Source organism: Eucyclogobius newberryi, unplaced genomic scaffold (genome assembly GCF_026437365.1).
Source record: "Eucyclogobius newberryi isolate DKJ021-1_F unplaced genomic scaffold, fEucNew1.0.hap1 SCAF_3, whole genome shotgun sequence".
In the NCBI taxonomy this organism is placed as follows: Eukaryota; Metazoa; Chordata; class Actinopteri; order Gobiiformes; family Gobiidae; genus Eucyclogobius; species Eucyclogobius newberryi.
The window spans coordinates 34,270,474-34,292,939 of NW_027315945.1; the positions used below are offsets into that span (position 1 = coordinate 34,270,474).

Below are 22,466 nucleotides of genomic sequence, written 5' to 3' on the forward strand. Positions count from 1 at the left end.
TCTCTATTATGCAATTTTGGCTGTTGCGACTTATACTCTGGTGCAACTTATATACGGTAACTGATTATCCTTTCATAGAGGTCACGTTTTTTTCCAGGTAAAGCGACAACATCTTGATGAAAACGAGCAGGTGCCAACGTTGCTCATTGCGTCTTGACATTTTGATCCCGTAACTACGCGTCGTACCCACTTTTCCTTCCGTGAAAAAAAAAGCAATTAACAATTACAGCAACGAAAGCGCTCTGGGTTTCATTTCAGGAAACGGTTCACAGTGAAGAAGCAAGTTGTAGAAACAGTTTAAAACACGTCGCCGTGGCATTAAACCAGTCGTGTGTCCCTCTCTCTCTCTCTCTCTCTCTCTCTCTCTCTCTCTCTCTCTCTCTCTCTCTTGGTCAGGATATAGGTGTTGTCCACTACAAAGGAAGGAAATTCTGTCACTTGGAACAATGGGCCTGTTTCTCTATCTATAGACCCAGAAAAGCCAGGGAAAAGCAAGCGGGAACAGCTCTCATTCAGGCGCAGAGTGTTCCCCATCTCGGTTTTATCAAGGCGGCGAGCGACATAACATGGACTGTGGAAAGCAAGAGACGTACGTTACGCAGGGATTAATGTGAGCAGATTTTTTGGGGAATTCGGTCTGGTCACGGCTCGTTGTAAAAGACTGAACGGCGATAGGAAACGTCCGGGTAAGTTGGCGCCACGTCCAGACTGGTACATCTCGTCTCGTCGGCGTTCGTCGGCCTGAGTAATGTAATCGAGTGGCAGTGCGAGTAATTGTTGTCAAAAAAACACAGTCAGGACTAAAGCTGAATAAAGGATTGTAGTTTTTCTTTTTTTCATGGAAGACTTGTCCAGGCAGCGTCGGGGGGGTTTTCCACGTCCGTGCGACAGCTGGACCCGAAGCTTCCTGTGTTTGAAAAATCCTGGTGCGCGAATGTTATATTTTTAGGATTGTTTGCTTCGAATGTTGACAGTGTTATTTCCTGTTGATTGTGCGACGTCGTTCTATTGTCGTGATGTCAGAATTACACGTTATGAGAAAGCGGCGTCTGTTAGAGCGACGTGTAAAGACGTGCAAAGTCAGAACGTTTGGCGTCTCGGTTGTCGTTTTAATACAAATGCTGAAAAGGAGCGGATTAAAACGAGAAATAAAAATAAAAGAAGCTTGACGTGTACTCTAGGAGACTTATTATGCTTGATTCAGGCCCGTAGTATTGAAGTGGACCATCATTTTAAATAAATAAATGGTCACATTTATATAGCGCTTTTCTACCGTCAAGGTACTCAAAGCGCTTTACATCAAGGAACCAGTCACCCATTCACACACACATTCACACCCCAGATATACGCAGACACTGGGGGGCAAGTTGGGTTAAGTGTCTTGCCCAAGGACACAACAGCAGTATTCACATGAGGCAGCTGCGATCGCACCACCAACCTGCGGGCCAGTGGATCTGACCGCTCTGGGAGCGGGGAGTCGAACTGCCGACCTTTGGATCAGAAGACGAGCACTCTACCACTGAGCTACTGCCGCCCTTTTACATTTCGTTCGCTGTAAACCGCACAATATTGATCAAAAACAGCTTAGTAATAGAAACAGGTTCGTAGACTTCCTGTTCAAAACCGCAGAACCGATAAGCTCCGCCTCTTCAGTGATAAGCCCCGCCTCTTGTGACGTTTCACCGTAACGCGCTGCGGATTTTCTTTTACGCATTTTATTGTCTGAAAAGTGTCTACGTGACATTTTAGACCCCGTCATGTGCCACTCGGAGTCACAATTTGTCAAATAATCACAGCTAAGTGCAGGGGTGTGGGCGGGGACAGGGGGTAGGGGGAAACAGGACTTTTCTGAGCACCTGAGCTCAGTTACAGGACAATGAACGATTTCTTCAAATGCGCAGTAATCAATAAAAGTACAACTCAGAGTAAAGTTACACACTTATGACCAGGTTTAACGCTCATTTAAAGCTGTACCATGTCACTTTTCTGGTGGGATGTTTGCCACTTTCCTGTCTCCATGGAGATGCTAGATTGACACGTTTAATGCAATACTGCGGAACATTCCGGGCAAACTATGTAGCCAGAAAAGTTACATAGTGCACCTTTAAAACCCGCAACGTTTCTGCACTTTTGAGGTCGATTTACTTTTTGTTTGATACTTTGATCTCAATTTCGATATTTTAAGAACCATTTTGAAGGATTTCCACAGCAGAATCAGAATATCGTATCATAATACAGTTTTTTGTCTTAGCCTAATGCCTGTTGTTTTGTGGAATATTTTAGGATTAAGCTTAATCTTTTCCCTTCAAAGTCGTTTCCTGATAATTTAGCGATGTTATGTTAGTGTTATACAGTTTGAACTATAATGTGTAATAATATAAAGTATGTATTAATATGGCAAAGCTGTGTCTTTATAGTTTTTTCAGATGGAGGGCTCGAGTAGTCCTCGTCTCAGGAAGCTGTCCTCGTTCCCAGTCGGTTTGTGGATCAACTCTCCTCGAAAACACTTTGCAAAGTTAGGACGGCGTTGGCCCAGCGCTGTGTCTGTTCGGTGAGTTTCAACTGTTATTGAAGGTCCTTGTGGGGTCCGCCACCTGCTTGGATACGGACGCAGCATTGATTGAAAAAAATAATCAGACAAAAAAACACAAAAAGACAGGGCATTATTAAATCCAAATGTAAGAAATCAATAATTTCATATTTTTATCAATAATAAACTGGTAAATATTCTCCATCTAGAGGCCTTCTGTCATCATATTTCAGTATGTATTTGGTTTGGTAATATATTTTAAAAGTCTCAATGTACAACAAAAATAGAGTTTTTATGATGAGATTTTAAATATTTTAGAATGTATTTAAATTGACAGATATTGGGGCTTATTCCATTTACAAATTATATATATTTATGTTTAAAATTAGAACATTTAGAAAATAGATTTTTCCAATTTTGATTCCTATACAATACAAGGATTTTCAAAAGTATTTTGTGTAACACCAATTTCTCTTTCATACATAAAATAAAAACATGTGCCCCTCTGGGGCCAGGAATCAGAAAAAGAGATATTAAATCTCAGTGGAACTTTCCTGGTCAAATAAGGGTCATTAAATTAGACGAAGAACAGATGCATTTCTATGTTACAAAATGTAAGTTGATTAATTTGAAAAATCAGTCACGCAGACAACACTTACACTGTGGCCCAAAGAAAGAGATAACTAGACTTTATGTGTGTCTATTTCCCCGTCTGTCCCCTGGATATGTTGTCGCTGTCTTTACGTCTTGATAACCTGGTGCTGTGTTAGTTTCATGTGAACAGTCACATGTCGTAGGATGCAGCGTCGTCATGACTTCCACTGTCGCATTTCCTCTGAACTCTGTGCTATTTGAGTCTTTGTTGTTGGCGGTGGTCATAACTCACAGACGATGGCGCTCTTCCTCTGCCCCAGGTCGACCACCAGCTCTGACGCCGCCTCCCTCCACGAGGCCCCGTCCGCCCCGTCCTCTTCCCTCTCCAACTCCACACCCTCGCTGGCCTCCCCCGCCCCGTCGCCCTCCCCCTCGCCCGCCTTCCTCCGGCCCCGGCCCGCCGCCCCGCAGTCCCGGGCCAAGCGCCTTTCCCACCTCTTCCTGCGGGGGCGCTCCAACAGTGACAGGGACAAGGCCGTGGGCGAGCGGGAGAGGGAGGTTTGGGCACACTCGGCCGCCCCGTCGTCCCACCACTACCTGCCCCCCGGCTCGTCCTCCGCCCCGGGCCTGATAAAGATCTACGGTGACGCTCTGTCCAGCGGGGCCAACTACCGCTCCCTGCTGGCCAGCGTCCACTCTACAGCCCGGCAGCTCATCTGTCAGGTCATCACCCGCTACACGGAGCGAGAGAGGGAGGAGACGGAGGACACGGGTGAGAGCGGGAGACACTGAGCATGTCCACACTGTCACTGAATAAAGCAAGGTCACAATATGATCATAATAACTAGAAAAAATAATATGTAAGGTCATTTCAGTTCAATCCTTGTTCCTGAAAGTAAACTACCGTATTTTCTGGAGTATAAGTCGCACCAGCCTAAAAATGCATAATAGAGAAGAAAAAAACATGTATAAGTTGCACTGAAGTATGAAATGCGGTTGCAAGTGTGAAAATAACAAATAATATCACATATAAGTCGCTCCGGAGTGTAAGTATAAGTATATAAATATAAATATTAGTATAAGTGCGACTTATAGTCTGGAAAATACAGGAAAGTGTTTGTCACATTAACATTACTTTATCATCAAGTAAGTTTGATTTCATAAAACTAATCATAAAAACACACCGCTCTTTGCACTTTGATTGAAAACACAAACTCTAGGCCTCTGAGGCTTAAGTTTGGATTTGACGCTGTGTTTGAAGCATTTTCCTTATCGAGCACAGTCGGTGTAATCATCGTGTTCCACTGTATAAAACAAGTCAGTAGTTTTCATCTGGACACTGTTTCAGAAGCAAAGCTCTGTATAATATTTAAAGTAGTTCAAGACTCAAAGAAAGTCCAAAACTGGTATGACTAAAGATTTGTTTTTTGACTTTCACTGCACTGGAGCAATGGCTGATCTAAAATTAATGAAAAAAGTCAGTGTTTTTTGTCAATAATAGCGAAATTGTGATGTTTCTTCTAGTATTATTTATCTTATTTATACATATTTTAGATTTGTATTATTTCACTGACAAATAAAGGTTCTTTTGTCTTTAACTTTAATCTGCTACTGCTCCACAGCGATCACGACCTAGAATAATCCATACAGTGCGTTACCCGTTCAGCGTCGGGGCAAATATTTACGCTCTTCCCTCCGTGTTCCCGCGCAGTTCTCCAGAAATACAGCCCGGAAGACTTCCTGCTGTGCGACGCCATCGGAAAGCCCGTCCAGCGGCCGAACGGAGGGCTCCAATGGGAGACGGAGTGCCGGAGGAGCGTGGCCCCGTGGGAATGTCCCCTCCTGCTGGTGGACATGTGGAGGCCCAAGGACGGGTTCGAGAGGCGCTTCGAGATTCACCGACGGGACGACTACGAGAGAGACGAGCGGGAGAGGGAGCGAGAGCGGGAAGGAGAGAACTGCCAGGGTGAGGCTGAGGGAACGGGAGGGATGGAACTGCCGGGTGAGGGAGCGGGAGGGAGGGAACTGCCAGGGTGAGGGAGCGGGAGGGAGGGAACTGCCAGGGTTAGGGAGCGGGAGGGAGGGAACTGCCAGGGTGAGGGAGCGGGAGGGAGGGAACTGCCAGGGTGAGGGAGCGGGAGGGAGGGAACTGCCAGGGTGAGGGTGAGGGAGAGGGAGAGAACTGCCAGGGTGAGGGTGAGGGAGAGGGAGGGATGGAACTGCCAGGGTGAGGGAGCGGGAGGGAGGGAACTGCCAGGGTGAGGGAGCGGGAGGGAGGGAACTGCCAGGGTGAGGGAGCGGGAGGGAGGGAACTGCCAGGGTGAGGGAGCGGGAGGGAGAGAACTGCCAGGGTGAGGGTGAGGGAGAGGGAGAGGGAGGGATGGAACTGCCAGGGTGAGGGAGCGGGAGGGAGAGAACTGCCAGGGTGAGGGAGCGGGAGGGATGGAACTGAGTCCATTAGCGACAACCAAAGGCACTCATTAGCTTGGTTTGGTTTAGTTTGGACGCCGTTTGCGGTTCAGAAACACATGGGAAAGATGCTCAAAGTGCACAGCAAAACAGCAAAAACAACCACATGAACACAGAATGGACATAAGTTACCAAACACTTTAAAGTATCATGAAACTTTTGACACTGTGAAAGTAAAAAAGCTAAAAAGATCAAGTTACCGATAAATTAACTGATCGTAACTATTCAACCATAAAGATGATCTTAGTTTTGATAATCCTAATGGTTTTTATAGAGACTTTACAGACTCTAAAACACGTACGGAAATGCCATTTTTCAACAAAGACATTAAAACAAAATGTCCCAAAAAAAATCAATAACACATTTGATTTGCAAATATTCTCCATCCAAAAAAAAAGCCTTCATGCGTCACATTTTAACCTTTATTTGGTCAATGATGTATTTAAAAAGCCTCCGTGTACAGCAGAAATAATCGCTTGACCGTCCGATTAATCGAAAATCGATTCGCCGTCTAATTGACCGACAAAACGATCGTTGGTTGCGGCCCACATTTGAGAGACATGACTGAAATGTGAACCGCTCAGCTGATACAAGAATCTGTCGCGCTTCAGAGTTTGTGCGACACGTTTTCCATAAAAGACACAATATTTTGACATTCAATTTCATAAATGTCCCTTTTTTTAGATTAAATTGCGATAAACTGCAGTCCTGATAATGCTTGGTTCGCCAATTTGATCGAGTTTACCGATTTTATTGAGTTTACCGAGTCCATCGAGTTTACAGAGTTTACAGAGGTTATCGAGTTTACCGAGTTCACCGCGTGACCCTCGGCGTGTGTTTTAGGCGTGCGCTGGCGCCGCAGCAGGATGGCCTCCGGCAGCGGCCCGGAGGAGGAGCGCGGCCACCGGGCACGGAACTCGGAGCTGAGGAGGAGCATCAGCGACATGAACCTGAGCCTGCGACGTCGCCAGGGAAACCACGTGGGCAACGACCAGCGCGGAACGAACAACCGCGCCAACAACAACAGCAGCAACAGCACAGACGCAGACAGGAAGAGCATCGTGAGCATAATCAGCCCACAGCCGGGGGAGGTGAGACCACACCCCCGACCTGACAGAGGGCGCTGTAACGGAGACGCAGTGTTACGTACAATCCACTGTTGTGTTTAATGTGTCTTTGTCATATTCTTACTCACCGTTGTGTTTTGATTGGTTTATGCGCGTTTGAGTAATCCTGAATCGTCCTGCGTTTGCTTGAGGGCTCAGAAAATCCCTACTCCGAGTCACGTACATTGGGTAAACGTGTTAAGTAACTTCAGAAGGAAAAATACATAAATCACAGGTACGTTCAGACATTATTCCAAAGAAAACTGAAGAAAAAATCCCCAAACAATTACACTTGTCATGCAGAAAGACCATAAAGGTGTGGGGTGAAGTTCATTGCCTTTATACGTCGCTGTTTGAATCTGCTTCTTGTGTCACTATGAAGAGGCGGAGCTTATCTGTTCTGCCCTTTGACAGGAAGTCGACGGATCAACTTCTGTTAGCAAGCGCTTTAGCTCAACGTAGCATTTCAAAATAAACAAAATACAAAACGGTGTGATCTACTCATGTTGTGGTTGAAAATTGAGCTCCAGAAAAAAAGCATTGTAACGTCTCCTTTAAAACGACTAACGGCGAAAACAATCTGTCTTTAACGAGCGAACAACGTAACCAGTTTCAAATTAAAGGTGCCCTCTGTAACTTTACTGTGTTCGTGTAGATGTTATGCTCTGCCCGGAATGTTCCGAGGTATGGCATTAAACCTTTCTACCAAGCACATACTCACTTACAGGTGTCTTTATTCCTACTGTAAGTGTGGTCAGACCTGCTCGTCTCCATGGTGATAGATATGTTTAAAGTGCCTCTGACCGGTCGGACGACTCGTTGAACTAAAATGCAGTTAAGACAAATATGTTTTGAATTGAGCTAAAAATTATACAAATTTTAACACAAAATAGCAAATTTTTTAGGTATATAATTTCACTTCCTGTTTGTAATTGATGACATCACACTAGGAAATTACCCAGCAAACACTGGGCAAAAACTCATCTAATGTGACAATTATTTTAATTTGACAAATTAAAATATATGAGGGTGACTTTATTTTGTTGAATTAGTGTTTAGAGATTCTTTGTGGAATGAGTGTCCCTGGTGTGATGTCACTTCCTGTCATTTCCTACACATTTTTCAAAGTTTTCTCCACAAATACTGGTGTAAAACTATAATTTATATGTACAACAGGTATAAATAAACCAATTAAAGTCAAAAATTTGAAAATCGTTTAAAAAAAAAAAAATCTGTCATAGGTACTTTAATGCCACACTATGCAACATTCAAGACAAAATGTAACGTTGCGGAAAAGTTAGGCAGTGCTCCTTTAAGAGACATCGTAACAAGGGGGCGTGTTTTTTCCCCGACCGTTTCAGATCAGGACCAGACCCGAGGCCAAAGTGGGATGGACCCACATGACCGCAGAAGAAGAGAAGGACTATTCCACCTGCGACTTGGAAGTGATGTCACAGAGTCTGATCCTCCCGCCCACCGACCGGCCCTACTTCCTGCTCCTTCAGGGCTACGATCAGAGCAAGGTAAAATCGATTGTCTGAAGGTGACGCAGCAGAATCTGTCCACATTCACCGCAAAACAACAAGTAAACATGTAAACAAGTAAACAAACGCGCGGAGGGAGGCTCCTCTGGCTGCAGTTCAGGCCGAGGTCGCGAGCGAAATGGTCCAAAAGTGAAAAAAAAAAGCGAGTGAGGAAACATTGAGCGCACACGTCCGCACGTACAGTAGCGTTTATGTCTAACAGTCAATTTGTCTGAGCAGATTTGAGTGTAGGTCCACACACCCAGATGACATCAGGCCCGCACGGCCGTAATCGCAGCATACCATCAGCCTTTCCATCCCCGCGCCGGCCTCTCCCATTCTGCGTCCCGCATAAACATCGCCATAACGACACAAAAGCCTCGGCGAGCTGCCTCGGCCCAAACACAAGCGCCTCTGTGTGTTCCCCTCGCGGTGATATCACGCCGGGCCATTGTTGCAAACTGTGGCACACTCCGCGCCTTATCGCCCGCTTCGTATCCTCTTCAGATCCGTGTAAACCGCGATAACAGACCTCCCTGTCTTCACCAGGACTTTGTTTTGTACATCATGACGGGACACATGCATGTGTTTGGGAGGAAGCCAACGGTGAAGGAGCGGGAGAAGGATCGGGAGAGGGAGAAGAAGGGGAAGAGGCCCCTGAAGGTGGAAACATTTCTGTCGGCTCCTGATCTTTTGGCCCGACACTTGTTGATCCGCAGAGACTCGGCTGTCCCCGAATCACCCTCTGGGCAAGGTAAAGCTGCCGCAGTACAAGTGTGCAGTACAAGTATGCAGTACACGTGTGCAGTACAAGTGTGCAGTACAAGTATGCAGTACAAGTATGCAGATAAACACATCATGTTTCTGCTCCTCTCAGCTCTGATGAGGCCCTTCAGAGGAGGGGAGGTCACACACAACGGGGTTTGTGTGTACAGAGAGACGGTGCTGAAGCCTGGAGATGTCATTGGTCTGGGGGACCACTTTCTCTTCCTGTATCGGGACCCTCGAGTGTCTCCTGCCCCGCCCCTGGCTTTGACCCTGCCCTGGCAGACGGACGTGTCCACCTCCTGCTGCCCCTCGGGCCTGGTGGACAGACAAGAGGCCCTGAGGCAGTATCTGGGGTCCAGCGAGGCCGTTCTGAAGTTCCATCCTCGTCACGCAGATACTCTGTTACAAGTATGAATATTACTACAGTAAAATCATCCTCTTGTTTGGGAACAGCTCATAAATGTGGACTTCTCTTTCAGGAAATAATCTCCAAAAATTCTTCTCCAGACTCTGGAGGTGGGCCGTTAGCTCCTGCATATCTGCTGTCAATCATGATCGATCATGCTTCCAAACACCTGGACCCCGCCCTCACGCCACAGATCCTCCTGAAAGCAGCCAATCTCATAAAAGAGATCGTGTGGGTAAGTTTAAAAACACACAATAGTGGGCCGCTCATGTGTGAGGATGAAGGCTGATACATGAGAACCACTGGGGCCCAGTTTAAACAGCAGCTTTTCACTGTGGCCCAGTTTAGACAGCAGCTTTTCACTGTGGCCCAGTTTAGACAGCAGCTTTTCACTGTGGCCCAGTTTAGACAGCAGCTTTTCACTGTGGCCTAGTTTAGACAGCAGCTTTTCACTGTGGCCCAGTTTAAACAGCAGCTTTTCACTGTGGCCCAGTTTAGACAGCAGCTTTTCACTGTGGCCCAGTTTAGACAGCAGCTTTTCACTGTGGCCCAGTTTAGACAGCAGCTTTTCACTGTGGCCCAGTTTAAACAGCAGCTTTTCACTGTGGCCCAGTTTAGACAGTAGCTTTTCACTGTGGCCCAGTTTAGACAGCAGCTTTTCACTGTGGCCCAGTTTAGACAGTAGCTTTTCACTGTGGCCCAGTTTAGACAGCAGCTTTTCACTGTGGCCCTATTTAGACAGTAGCTTTTCACTGTGGCCCAGTTTAGACAGTAGCTTTTCACTGTGGCCCAGTTTAGACAGTAGCTTTTCACTGTGGCACTATTTAGACAGTAGCTTTTCAATGTGGCCCAGTTTAGACGGTAGCTGTGGCCCAGTTTAGACAGTAGCTCAGTTTAGACAGCAGCTTTTCACTGTGGCCCAGTGTTGTAGATGGCCCTGTGCCGCAGATGGCCCAGTGCTGCAGACGGCCCAGTGCAGATGGCCCAGTGGGCTGCAGATGGCCCAGTGGGCTGCAGATGGCCCAGTCCTGCAGACGGCCCATGCAGCAGATGGCCCAGTCCTGCATATGGCCCAGTGCTGCATATGGCCCAGTCCTGCAGATGGCCCAGTGCGGCATATGGCCCAGTGCTGTAGACGGCCCATGCAGCAGATGGCCCAGTCCTGCATCTGGCCAAGTGCTGAATATGGCCCAGTGGGCTGCATATGGCCCATGCAGCAGATGGCCCAGTGCTGCATATGGCCCAGTGGGCTGCATATGGCCCAGTCCTGCAGATGGCCCAGTGCTGCAGACGGCCCATGCAGCAGATGGCCCAGTGCTGCATATGGCCCATGCTGCAGATAGCCCTGCGGGCTGCATATGGCCCAGTATATGGCCCAGTGGGCTGCAGTTGGCCCAGTGCAGAGGGATGAGCTGATGTCACTTCCCTGCTGTTGGAAAATGTGCTGTAATTGTCCTGGCTTCAGGGCGAGACTCTGCTCCGCCCACACAAGCCTCTCTTCTGTGTCCAACTCTCTTCACAGGATAACATCAAGGAATTTGGGGATAAGCATCCCACGCAAAAGTAAGTAACACTTTTTGTCCACAATTTATGGATTGAACAAAATGTCTCAACAATACACTGCAAAAAGTCCAATCCGGGTAAACTAAAACCGCTTGAATGAAAAGAGATTTAAAGTAAAATTAATTAAATCTATAATTAAATACCATATTTTCCGGACTATAAGTCGCACCTTTTTTCATAGTTTTGGACTTATACTTACATTTATACTATATACTTATACTCTGGAGCGACTTATATGTGTTTTTTTCTTCTCTATTATGCATTTTTTGGCTGGTGCGACTTGTACTCCAGTGCGACTTATAGTCCGGAAAATACGGTAAACACAAGACAGATCAAATATGCCGTACTGGGAACATTCCAGCAAAGAGAACCGTAGATGTCAGTAAAAATCATCTACTGTTCTCTTTGCTGGAATGTTCCGCAGTACAGCATTAGACTTTATTTTTACTGCTCAGGTCAAATCTGCTGAAATGTTATTAATTCAAGTAGTTCTAACGTACCTGGATTCGACTTTTCTGCTGCGACGAGGTCAAGTTTTGGTCCACATTTCCTGGACTTTCCCTCAGTTCTCCGGAGCAGGAGGCAGAGGTCAGCATGCCCAGCGTCCAGGCCCTGTCCTCGGACCTGCGGCCGCTCATGTTCTGGATGTCCAACGCCACGGAGCTCCTCAACTTCTTCCAGGTCAAAGTGGAGACCATGGACAAGGAGTGGGAGTTTGAAGGTTTGAGTTTGTCGTAAAGAGTTTCTGTGGCGACCTGTCTTGACCGTAAGGAGAGATTTAAAAACCTTCCAGAAGTTGGACTGATGGAAGACGTAAAGTGACATAAAGTGACATAAAGTAGTTTTGAATGAAGATGCTACTAGCGATTATTTCAGTGGTCGCCTAGTCAAACAATTATTTCTATTTTTAAATATATTATCAACCAAAAACAGGATAAAATATGGTGACTGCATGAGAATATTCAGTGCGTAATTGATTCAAATAAGCAATTTTTTTGTTCTATTTTGATTGAATAATGCGTCTGTGTAGTACAATTGTATGTATAATTGTCAAAATGAGACTACAATCGTTTTGAATTTTGTCCTAAAGAAAGAAAATGTAGCTGTTGTCGGGACCAACTTCTAACTGAATTATAAAAAGCTATATTTATCCTATTAATACCACAACACTATATAGTTTTATGCAGGATTACGCGCATAAAAGGACTGTAAAAGTATTGAAAATCAGAGGCGAATTGACACTAAAAAAACACAAAAAAAAAGTACATTAACAGGACAAAATTTGGCAGTTTTAAAATGATAATTGACGTTTATCAGAACTAGTACAAGATGACAAAATAAATATAAAGAAAGTATTATAATTTTGTGTCAAATGTCAATCTATCGTCTAAAACCTTCACCTGAAAAAAATAATAATAATAATTGTGGCAGCGAGAATCCAAATGTGTGACTTTTCACCACATTGATTGATAATGATTTGTTTTTTATAGAACAATTTGAAGAAAAAGAACAGATATTTAAAGGACAAATGCGCTGAACTCGACCACCACGACGACAACTCCTCCGCGCTTACGCAACAAAGGCGAGCGCGGCGGTGGCAGTCGTTAGAAAATAATAATAATAAATAAAAAGCTGCTGACTGTGAAAGAAAATAATGGCCTTTCCCTTGTAATCTGTGCAACGCGGGAGATGAGGATTAGAGCGCGCGCCGAGTCTTTAATTTGCCCTAATGGGTGCCTCTCCGCAGCCCCGGGGGACCCTGTTTTGACGGCTGACATGGACACCTGCTCCGAGGCCCTGGCGCAGCTGGATGATGTCATTATGCACACCTTTCAGCAGTGTGTGTATCATCTCACCAAGGTGAAAACACGCCCGAAATAGAAACACTGGGACGACTGTGCCGAGCGCGGCCTGGATCCAGACCGCTCTGTGTCTTGTTTTCAATCGTTTTGGAGACGTTCGGGTGAAACGCCGGGAAAAGAGATGTAAACGAGTGCTTGGAATGAGCAGTTTGGAGTGTATTTTCACAGTATTAAAGAGATGTAAACGAGTGCTTGGAATGAGCAGTTTGGAGTGTATTTTCACAGTATTAAACTTAAAAATGAGCATTAAATATCTTGTTTGGCTTAAAGTGGGAAAAAGACAAGCAATCCTTGCTTTAATTCAGGAAATGTGTGCGAATACACAATTCAAAAAGAACAAATTAACTATTGGCAAATAGTATTTTAAGAAAGTCGAAATACATTCAAATCAGGATAAGTAATACTTTTAACTTATTGTCTGATTTGAGACATTTTTTCCAGTGTAGCCTTGTCAAAAATATGTATGCCCAGCTCCTAATGGGCTCTAAAACGAGTATTAAAACTACAGTATTCGAAGTATTGATATTAAGGTTATTTGGTTAATGGATGATGTGATTTGTGATTGTTCAGGTCACAATATGTCAATATGGAACCAAACCTACTAAAGCTGAACTAGAACAGCTTTAGTAGGCAGGACTAAACCAGGATCAAACTAGGACCAAACCAAGACCAAACTAGGACCAAACCAGGACCAAATCAGGACCAAACCAGGACCAAACCAGGACCAAACTAGGACCAAACCAGGACCAAACCAGGACCAAACCAGGCCCAAACCAAGACCAAACCAGGACCAAACCAGGCCCAAACCAAGACCAAACCAGGACCAAACCAGGACCAAATCAGGACCAAATCAGGACCAAACCAGGACCAAACCAGGACCAAACCAGGACCAAACCAGGACCAAACCAGGACCAAACTAGGACCAAACCAGGACCAAACCAGGACCAAACCAAGACCAAACCAGGACCAAACCAGGACTAAACCAAGACCAAACCAGGACCAAACCAGGACCAAATCAGGACCAAATCAGGACCAAACCAGGACCAAACTAGGACCAAACCAGGACCAAACCAGGACCAAACCAGGCCCAAACCAAGACCAAACCAGGACCAAACCAGGACCAAACCAGGACTAAACCAAGACCAAACTAGGACCAAACCAGGACCAAACCAGGACCAGACCAAGACCAAACCTGGTGTTGATGATATGAAAAAAAGAAAATGTGATACTTAACACATTTAGTTTAACCATTCATATTTTCACAACATATCCAAAAAACTAGACCTACCAAGTGAATACACTTAAAGGTGTCATTTCCTCGTGGCGTGGACGCCCGATTAGTCCTGCCACGTGTCAATCATAGAACGCACCTACCGCTCACCTGCAGCCGCGTCGACTCGTCCCCAGGAGAGCAGCATGTTTCCCTGTGTCTCAGCAGTGGTTCTTAACTTTTTTGGAGGTACTGAACTCCAATAGTTTCATAAGCACATTCACCGAACCCTTCAAATTCAAACCATAGGTATATATTTTACTGGTTAACAAAATTAACCGTGCATCAACATCACTGTGTTCAAAGAACAACATTTTCACACAAAAACCAAAACATAATAATGAATATTTACTGCAAATCAGTGACTTCTGCTGTTGCCTTTCAGACCAGTTCAGAAATGCAAGTGGCATTTTCATGTTATTTTTGCAAAAAGTCTTTTCCTTAATTTTTGTGTCCAGCATCCTCGAAAAGGATTGCTCGCAAATATATTATATTATAGTTTAGTAGTTATAGAAAAGGACAAGAGACATTGCCCCAGAGGCTGACCTTTTGGCCCTTTTGGAGCCAGGCTGGTGCCGAGACTTAACCCTAAAAGGAGGGCTTTGATTCAGTGTAAAATAAATCACAAGACGTACCATCACAACAGTCACAAGTCGACTACTGAGCGCACCAAATCCCCTGCAACACAGATAGTGTCATCACCAATCATATGAGTCGGATGTGTGGCTTGACCTCCGCCAAACCCCTGAGACTGACTCACCGAACCCCTGGGGTTCGATTGAACCCAGGTTAAGAACCACTGGTCTAAGCGCATTGATCTATCATAATATAGTTCCCTCAGTGTACAGGACAAAATTAAGACAGAGAACGACAGTTCGAGCTGGCTCAGAAGAGACGGAAATCTACGGAGACGAGAGATGCGATGCGTCGCGCTGATAAACAAACTCACGTGTAGAAGTGAGGCTGTTGTGTGCTTCCACACGGAGGAGGGGCATGTGCACTTCCACTTGAATTCTCAAATCGGCAAAAAATCCTCCATTACGCCTTTAATTTCATTTACATTTTGAATTCAAGTCCTTTATATTATTGGTTCATATTGTGATATATTGTGCATCCCTACAATATATCACAATATTAATCAATATTATAACAAACTAAATACATCATGATAACACCAAGGTCCTTCTTCTGACAGAAAGGCTCATTGTATTCATGATTTTCTATTTTCAGTCTCTGTTAAGATTATATTTTGACTTTCATTTCAACAAATAGATTAATTGTGTCAAAAAGTACTTTCAAACATCGCAATAATATGGATATTGCGATCATTCCGCACACGTCGCAGCTCGCGCACACATTTTGATTCCCCGTTTAATGGAGCGTCTTCTGTCCCAGACGCTGTACTCGCTGCTGCCGGCGCTCCTCGACACAAACCCGTTCTCCGGCAACGACAAGGCGAAGGAGAAGGAGGGCGGGGCGCAGGCGGGCGGAGACGAGGGGGAGGACGATGTCTCGGCCTTGCCCCCGAGGGTGGCGGGGCTGGTGGAGGTGTACCGCTGCTCCCTCACGCTCTCCAGAGAGGCCTGCCTGTCGCCGCCGCTCACCTCGCAGACCTTCGGCTACCTCTTCTTCTTCACCAACACGTCGCTGCTCAACACGCTGCTGGAGCGAGGTGGGGGAACGGCAAAGCACTGTGTTTCGGTCCAAGCTGCTCCTAAAGACGTTAAACTGTTTCATTTAATCGACGTAAAGAAGCTCCTGCACACACCACACTTTACAATCTTGTACTTTGTTGACATCTAATTCCAAGTTCAAGTTCTAAATGAGGCGAGTTTACTCAAATACTCAATAAGAGATCCAAAGTCCACTCTTTAAATGTGCCAAATAGCCAGTTCTTACACACAAAATGCCTTACATATGTGAAAACGTGATGAAAAACATATGAATAGGTTTTTCTTTAACTTTATATGAGTAAAGTAAAGGAGGATTTTCAAATTGATATCCCTAAATTAGCTTTTTTTGATTCAAAAAGTAGCATTTCCAGCTGGTCACATACTGGGGAGTAAATGAGGAGTGAACGGGGAGTGAACGGGGAGTGAACGGGGAGTGAAGGGAGAGCAGATGTACTGTGCAGTATGATGAAGCCTCTTGTGTTTCAGATGTACTGTGCAGTATGATGATGCTTCGTGTGTTTCAGATGTACTGTGCAGTATGATGATGCTTCGTGTGTTTCAGATGTACTGTGCAGTATGATGATGCTTCGTGTGTTTCAGATGTACTGTGTAGTATGATGAGGCTTCGTGTGTTTCAGATGTACTGTGCAGTATGATGAGGCTTCGTGTGTTTCAGATGTACTGTGTAGTATGATGAGGCTTCGTGTGTTTCAGATGTACTGTGTAGTATGATGAGGCTTCGTGTGTTTCAGATGTACTGTGCAGTATGATGATGCTTCGTGTGTTTCAGATGTACTGTGCAGTATGATGATGCTTCGTGTGTTTCAGATGTACTGTGTAGTATGATGAGGCTTCGTGTGTTTCAGATGTACTGTGTAGTATGATGAGGCTTCGTGTGTTTCAGATGTACTGTGTAGTATGATGAGGCTTCGTGTGTTTCAGATGTACTGTGTAGTATGATGAAGCTTCGTGTGTTTCAGATGTACTGTGCAGTATGATGAAGCTTCGTGTGTTTCAGATGTACTGTGCAGTATGATGATGCTTCGTGTGTTTCAGATGTACTGTGTAGTATGATGAGGCTTCGTGTGTTTCAGATGTACTGTGCAGTATGATGATGCTTCGTGTGTTTCAGATGTACTGTGTAGTATGATGAGGCTTCGTGTGTTTCAGATGTACTGTGTAGTATGATGAGGCTTCGTGTGTTTCAGATGTACTGTGCAGTATGATGATGCTTCGTGTGTTTCAGATGTACTGTGTAGTATGATGAGGCTTCGTGTGTTTCAGATGTACTGTGTAGTATGATGAGGCTTCGTGTGTTTCAGATGTACTGTGCAGTATGATGAGGCTTCGTGTGTTTCAGATGTACTGTGTAGTATGATGAGGCTTCGTGTGTTTCAGATGTACTGTGCAGTATGATGAAGCTTCGTGTGTTTCAGATGTACTGTGCAGTATGATGAAGCTTCGTGTGTTTCAGATGTACTGTGCAGTATGATGATGCTTCGTGTGTTTCAGATGTACTGTGTAGTATGATGAGGCTTCGTGTGTTTCAGATGTACTGTGCAGTATGATGAAGCTTCGTGTGTTTCAGATGTACTGTGTAGTATGATGAGGCTTTGTGTGTTTCAGATGTACTGTGTAGTATGATGAGGCTTCGTGTGTTTCAGATGTACTGTGCAGTATGATGAGGCTTCGTGTGTTTCAGATGTACTGTGTAGTATGATGAGGCTTCGTGTGTTTCAGATGTACTGTGTAGTATGATGAAGCTTTGTATGTTTCAGATGTACTGTGCAGTATGATGAGGCTTTGTGTGTTTCAGATGTACTGTGCAGTATGATGAGGCTTCGTGTGTTTCAGATGTACTGTGTAGTATGATGATGCTTTGTGTGTTTCAGATGTACTGTGTAGTATGATGATGCTTCGTGTATTTCAGATGTACTGTGCAGTATGATGATGCTTCGTGTGTTTCAGATGTACTGTGCAGTATGATGATGCTTCGTGTGTTTCAGATGTACTGTGCAGTATGATGATGCTTCGTGTGTTTCAGATGTACTGTGCAGTATGATGAGGCTTCGTGTATTTCAGATGTACTGTGCAGTATGATGAGGCTTTGTGTGTTTCAGATGTACTGTGTAGTATGATGAGGCTTCGTGTGTTTCAGATGTACTGTGTAGTATGATGAGGCTTCGTGTGTTTCAGATGTACTGTGCAGTATGATGATGCTTCGTGTGTTTCAGATGTACTGTGCAGTATGATGAGGCTTCGTGTATTTCAGATGTACTGTGCAGTATGATGAGGCTTTGTGTGTTTCAGATGTACTGTGTAGTATGATGAGGCTTTGTGTGTTTCAGATGTACTGTGTAGTATGATGAGGCTTCGTGTGTTTCAGATGTACTGTGTAGTATGATGAGGCTTCGTGTGTTTCAGATGTACTGTGTAGTATGATGAGGCTTCGTGTGTTTCAGATGTACTGTGCAGTATGATGATGCTTCGTGTGTTTCAGATGTACTGTGTAGTATGATGAGGCTTTGTGTGTTTCAGATGTACTGTGCAGTATGATGATGCTTCTTGTGTTTCAGATGTACTGTGCAGTATGATGATGCTTCGTGTGTTTCAGATGTACTGTGTAGTATGATGAGGCTTCGTGTGTTTCAGATGTACTGTGCAGTATGATGAAGCTTCGTGTGTTTCAGATGTACTGTGCAGTATGATGAAGCTTCGTGTGTTTCAGATGTACTGTGCAGTATGATGATGCTTCGTGTGTTTCAGATGTACTGTGTAGTATGATGAGGCTTCGTGTGTTTCAGATGTACTGTGTAGTATGATGAGGCTTCGTGTGTTTCAGATGTACTGTGTAGTATGATGATGCTTCGTGTGTTTCAGATGTACTGTGTAGTATGATGAGGCTTCGTGTGTTTCAGATGTACTGTGCAGTATGATGAAGCTTCGTGTGTTTCAGATGTACTGTGCAGTATGATGAGGCTTCGTGTGTTTCAGATGTACTGTGTAGTATGATGATGCTTCGTGTGTTTCAGATGTACTGTGTAGTATGATGAGGCTTCGTGTGTTTCAGATGTACTGTGTAGTATGATGATGCTTTGTGTGTTTCAGATGTACTGTGTAGTATGATGAAGCCTCTTGTGTTTCAGATGTACTGTGCAGTATGATGATGCTTCGTGTGTTTCAGATGTACTGTGCAGTATGATGATGCTTTGTGTGTTTCAGATGTACTGTGTAGTATGATGAGGCTTCGTGTGTTTCAGATGTACTGTGTAGTATGATGAGGCTTCGTGTGTTTCAGATGTACTGTGCAGTATGATGAAGCTTCGTGTGTTTCAGATGTACTGTGTAGTATGATGAGGCTTCGTGTGTTTCAGATGTACTGTGCAGTATGATGATGCTTCGTGTGTTTCAGATGTACTGTGCAGTATGATGATGCTTCGTGTGTTTCAGATGTACTGTGTAGTATAAAGAGGCTTCGTGTGTTTCAGATGTACTGTGTAGTATGATGAGGCTTCGTGTGTTTCAGATGTACTGTGTAGTATGATGAGGCTTCGTGTGTTTCAGATGTACTGTGCAGTATGATGATGCTTTGTGTGTTTCAGATGTACTGTGTAGTATGATGAGGCTTCGTGTGTTTCAGATGTACTGTGCAGTATGATGAGGCTTCGTGTGTTTCAGATGTACTGTGTAGTATGATGATGCTTTGTGTGTTTCAGATGTACTGTGTAGTATGATGAGGCTTCGTGTGTTTCAGATGTACTGTGTAGTATGATGAGGCTTCGTGTGTTTCAGATGTACTGTGTAGTATGATGATGCTTCGTGTGTTTCAGATGTACTGTGTAGTATGATGAGGCTTCGTGTGTTTCAGATGTACTGTGTAGTATGATGAGGCTTCGTGTGTTTCAGATGTACTGTGTAGTATGATGAGGCTTCGTGTGTTTCAGATGTACTGTGCAGTATGATGAGGCTTCGTGTGTTTCAGATGTACTGTGCAGTATGATGAGGCTTCGTGTGTTTCAGATGTACTGTGCAGTATGATGATGCTTCGTGTGTTTCAGATGTACTGTGTAGTATGATGAGGCTTCGTGTGTTTCAGATGTACTGTGTAGTATGATGAGGCTTCGTGTGTTTCAGATGTACTGTGTAGTATGATGAGGCTTCGTGTGTTTCAGATGGTATGATGAAGCTTTGTGTGTTTCAGACGGCCTGTTCTCCTGGTCCAGAGCGGTTCAGATCCGGACAAACCTGGACCTGGTCTTGGACTGGCTCCAGGGGGCGGGATTAGGAGACATCGCCTCTGAGTTCATGAAGAAACTGTCTGTCATCGTCAACTTCCTGTGCATTCCCAAGACCAGACTCATCCAGGTCAGTTGGTTCTACACCGGCCGTGCTAACACGCTAACAGGCTAACACGCTAACAGGTGTTTACTGCAGTATAATGTCAACTACTACTGTTGTATTTTCTCATTTTAATGAGATTGATGTTAAAAAGGCTCCAGAAAGTTGGTTCAAATGCTTTCAAAGTTAGTTTTCTGGACACAAAGCTGCGGCGATATTGACAAAAATGAATATCGCAATCTTTTTTTGTGTATCCCGATAACGATAGTCAGACGATATTATGTCAGTCCAACAGAAATGTGATAAAACAATTTGAATGTTTTAGCTGAGGTTTATCTATCAGAAAACGTTTAAATATCAGTCAAATGAATCATGGAAGTGTTGAAATATCATCATATATTTTGTGTTTATCTCGTTTAATCTATTGTTACTCTTTTTGTACAAACGATATACTCGATAGTCAAATTTGCATATCTTTAAAACAGTATGATCAACGTTTCGATATATTGTCCAAGGCATCAAAAAGTCATTTTCAATCTTATGCAAACGGTTTGCGCAGCAGCATTTATACTCTCCTGAGCTCTGATTGGTCCAGCCCAAAGGGAGGAGTTAAAACCGAAACAGCTTGGATTAGTAAGGCCTGTTGAGGTTTGGCCCCCTCTACCTCTGCGCAGTCAAATACCTCATTAGTATTTGACTGGTTTGTTTTCGGACAAGGTCTTGTGAGGCTCTTGTAGACTGAGGGGAGGTTTTAGAGAAAAGTTTTCTTTCTAAAATCATTCAAAACCATTTAAAAGAGTCAGAACACACAAAAGACACAAATACCTTGTCACACTTGACGATATTGTTTTGTAGTCGTCCTGGAGCAGTCTGCAGGAGGACCACGCCTTGTTGAGCCCGGCCCAGCTCCATCACCTCCTCACTCACTACAAACTGGGTCCCACTCGAGCGTCGCCGTCGTCCTGGGGCCCTCCTCCAGACACAGATCTGAGCGGAGGTAACGCCCTGATACACGGCTGAGAACATCTTTACACGATTAAAACCAAAACATTCACACTTGTCTCTCGTCATCTCCCGCCGAGCCTCACAAAAACAACGGGTTTAAAATGTCCTAGATTTATGACATCGGAGGATTTATCTCTATAAGTCATTGTTGGACTATATTTCTGCTGTCAAATCACCTTCATTAATACTGCGTGCTCACATTAGCATGTCGGGCCAAGCTAGCTTTTTCCCATGGTAATTCCCTCTGCTGCCAGTAGGTGACGGGCTAAAGCCAAACGCCTTAGTAAGTAATGTGTGCTTTCAAGATGATTAGGCTAATCAAAAATCATGATTATTCAGGTCACAATATAATTGGAAGAACCCAAAAAAACAGAAGAATTGTGAAGTAAAGTATTTTTTGTTCATGTTATAGTCCAAAAATAGACCTAAATCTAAAATAAAACGTTTTTATCTGGCTTATCTAACTTTATTTTGTCTTTCAGAAAGTAAAATAGTGTAAAGCTGGTCACATATTAGACCGCAAGCATGAAAATTAAACATTTCAGTCTCAATAATCATGAATAATCATTAAATCGTGAGGTTTTTTCTCACAATAATCATGACACTACAATTTGATATCGTGACATCTCTACTTCCAATGAATATTCTTAAAGTTCTAAAACATGATGCCAAAACAAAGCTACTCGAGCTCATGTTTTCAGGCCTATAATAACACAAATAATTCAAACTCTAAGTCCTTTAAATGACTCAAAATCAAAGTATTCATCTTGTTTTGAGTAATATGCAGTTCAGCTTAGTTAGGACAATTTAAGATTATTACTTAAGTTTAGCTTTGAGGTATTTTACTAGTTCATCAGTGCATTTTTGTCTTACCAAATCCCTCATTATGTCCACATTTGTGTAAAAATATGCAGTACATAGTGTGTTAATTGCTGTGGCAGATCCCAGTTTGTCATCGCTCTGGAGTCCACTGCTTCCCTTTTTTGCAGTGCAGCTTTCCACGAGTGTCGTCATGGTTTCTGTCTCTCCCCCTTCTGTCAGACATCTTCGAGAGCTTCCTGGACCACCCTCCATTAATCCTCCCGAACGAGACGCCGCGACTGGACCTGTCCCAGCCCATCCCGGGCCCCGAGCTCCAGAAGGAAGTCACCCGCCTGCGCACCTTCTTGTGGGGGCTGGACCAAGACGAGCTCCCTGCCAATCAGAGAACCCGGCTCTGAGCGACGCCAAGAACTGACTCGAGACGGGGAAGAGGGGAGAAAGTGAACAGGTCGCCTGGCTGAAAGATCGGAAGTGAAGGGCAACATTTTGTAGGAAAGTGTGGAAGGTTCAGACCTGGTTTACAGTTAACGTCTGTGG

The 22,466-nt window shown here is 44.3% G+C and overlaps 1 protein-coding gene across 2 annotated transcripts; it reads left to right on the forward strand.

Annotated features, from left to right (window-relative positions):
* Positions 1-665: 665 nt before the first annotated feature.
* rasip1 (Ras interacting protein 1) lies at positions 666-22,340 on the forward strand. Of its 2 annotated transcripts, XM_072460226.1 has the most exons (16): positions 668-686; positions 2,427-2,551; positions 3,445-3,896; positions 4,836-5,090; positions 6,437-6,684; positions 8,061-8,222; positions 8,772-8,976; positions 9,100-9,398; positions 9,470-9,631; positions 10,919-10,959; positions 11,526-11,680; positions 12,707-12,819; positions 15,487-15,763; positions 19,966-20,129; positions 20,958-21,099; positions 22,149-22,340. In XM_072460226.1, exons 2-16 carry the CDS (start codon positions 2,427-2,429, stop codon positions 22,325-22,327), a joined length of 2,979 nt encoding a protein of 992 aa, XP_072316327.1. In that variant the 5' UTR covers positions 668-686; the 3' UTR covers positions 22,328-22,340. The 2 variants fall into 2 exon arrangements, with proteins under 2 accessions (XP_072316326.1, XP_072316327.1); XM_072460225.1 differs by having other exon boundaries at positions 666-686; positions 8,772-9,398.
* The last annotated feature ends 126 nt before the right edge of the window (positions 22,341-22,466 follow it).

Excerpts from the sequence above, each read along its gene's own strand:
- rasip1 (XM_072460225.1), top strand. The coding sequence starts at position 2,427 with ATGGAGGGCTCGAGTAGTCCTCGTCTCAGGAAGCTGTCCTCGTTCCCA. Across the intron at positions 3,897-4,835 it reads GGAGGAGACGGAGGACACGG|TTCTCCAGAAATACAGCCCG; the intron begins GTGAGAGCGGGA and ends GTTCCCGCGCAG. Across the intron at positions 8,223-8,771 it reads AGGGCTACGATCAGAGCAAG|GACTTTGTTTTGTACATCAT; the intron begins GTAAAATCGATT and ends TGTCTTCACCAG.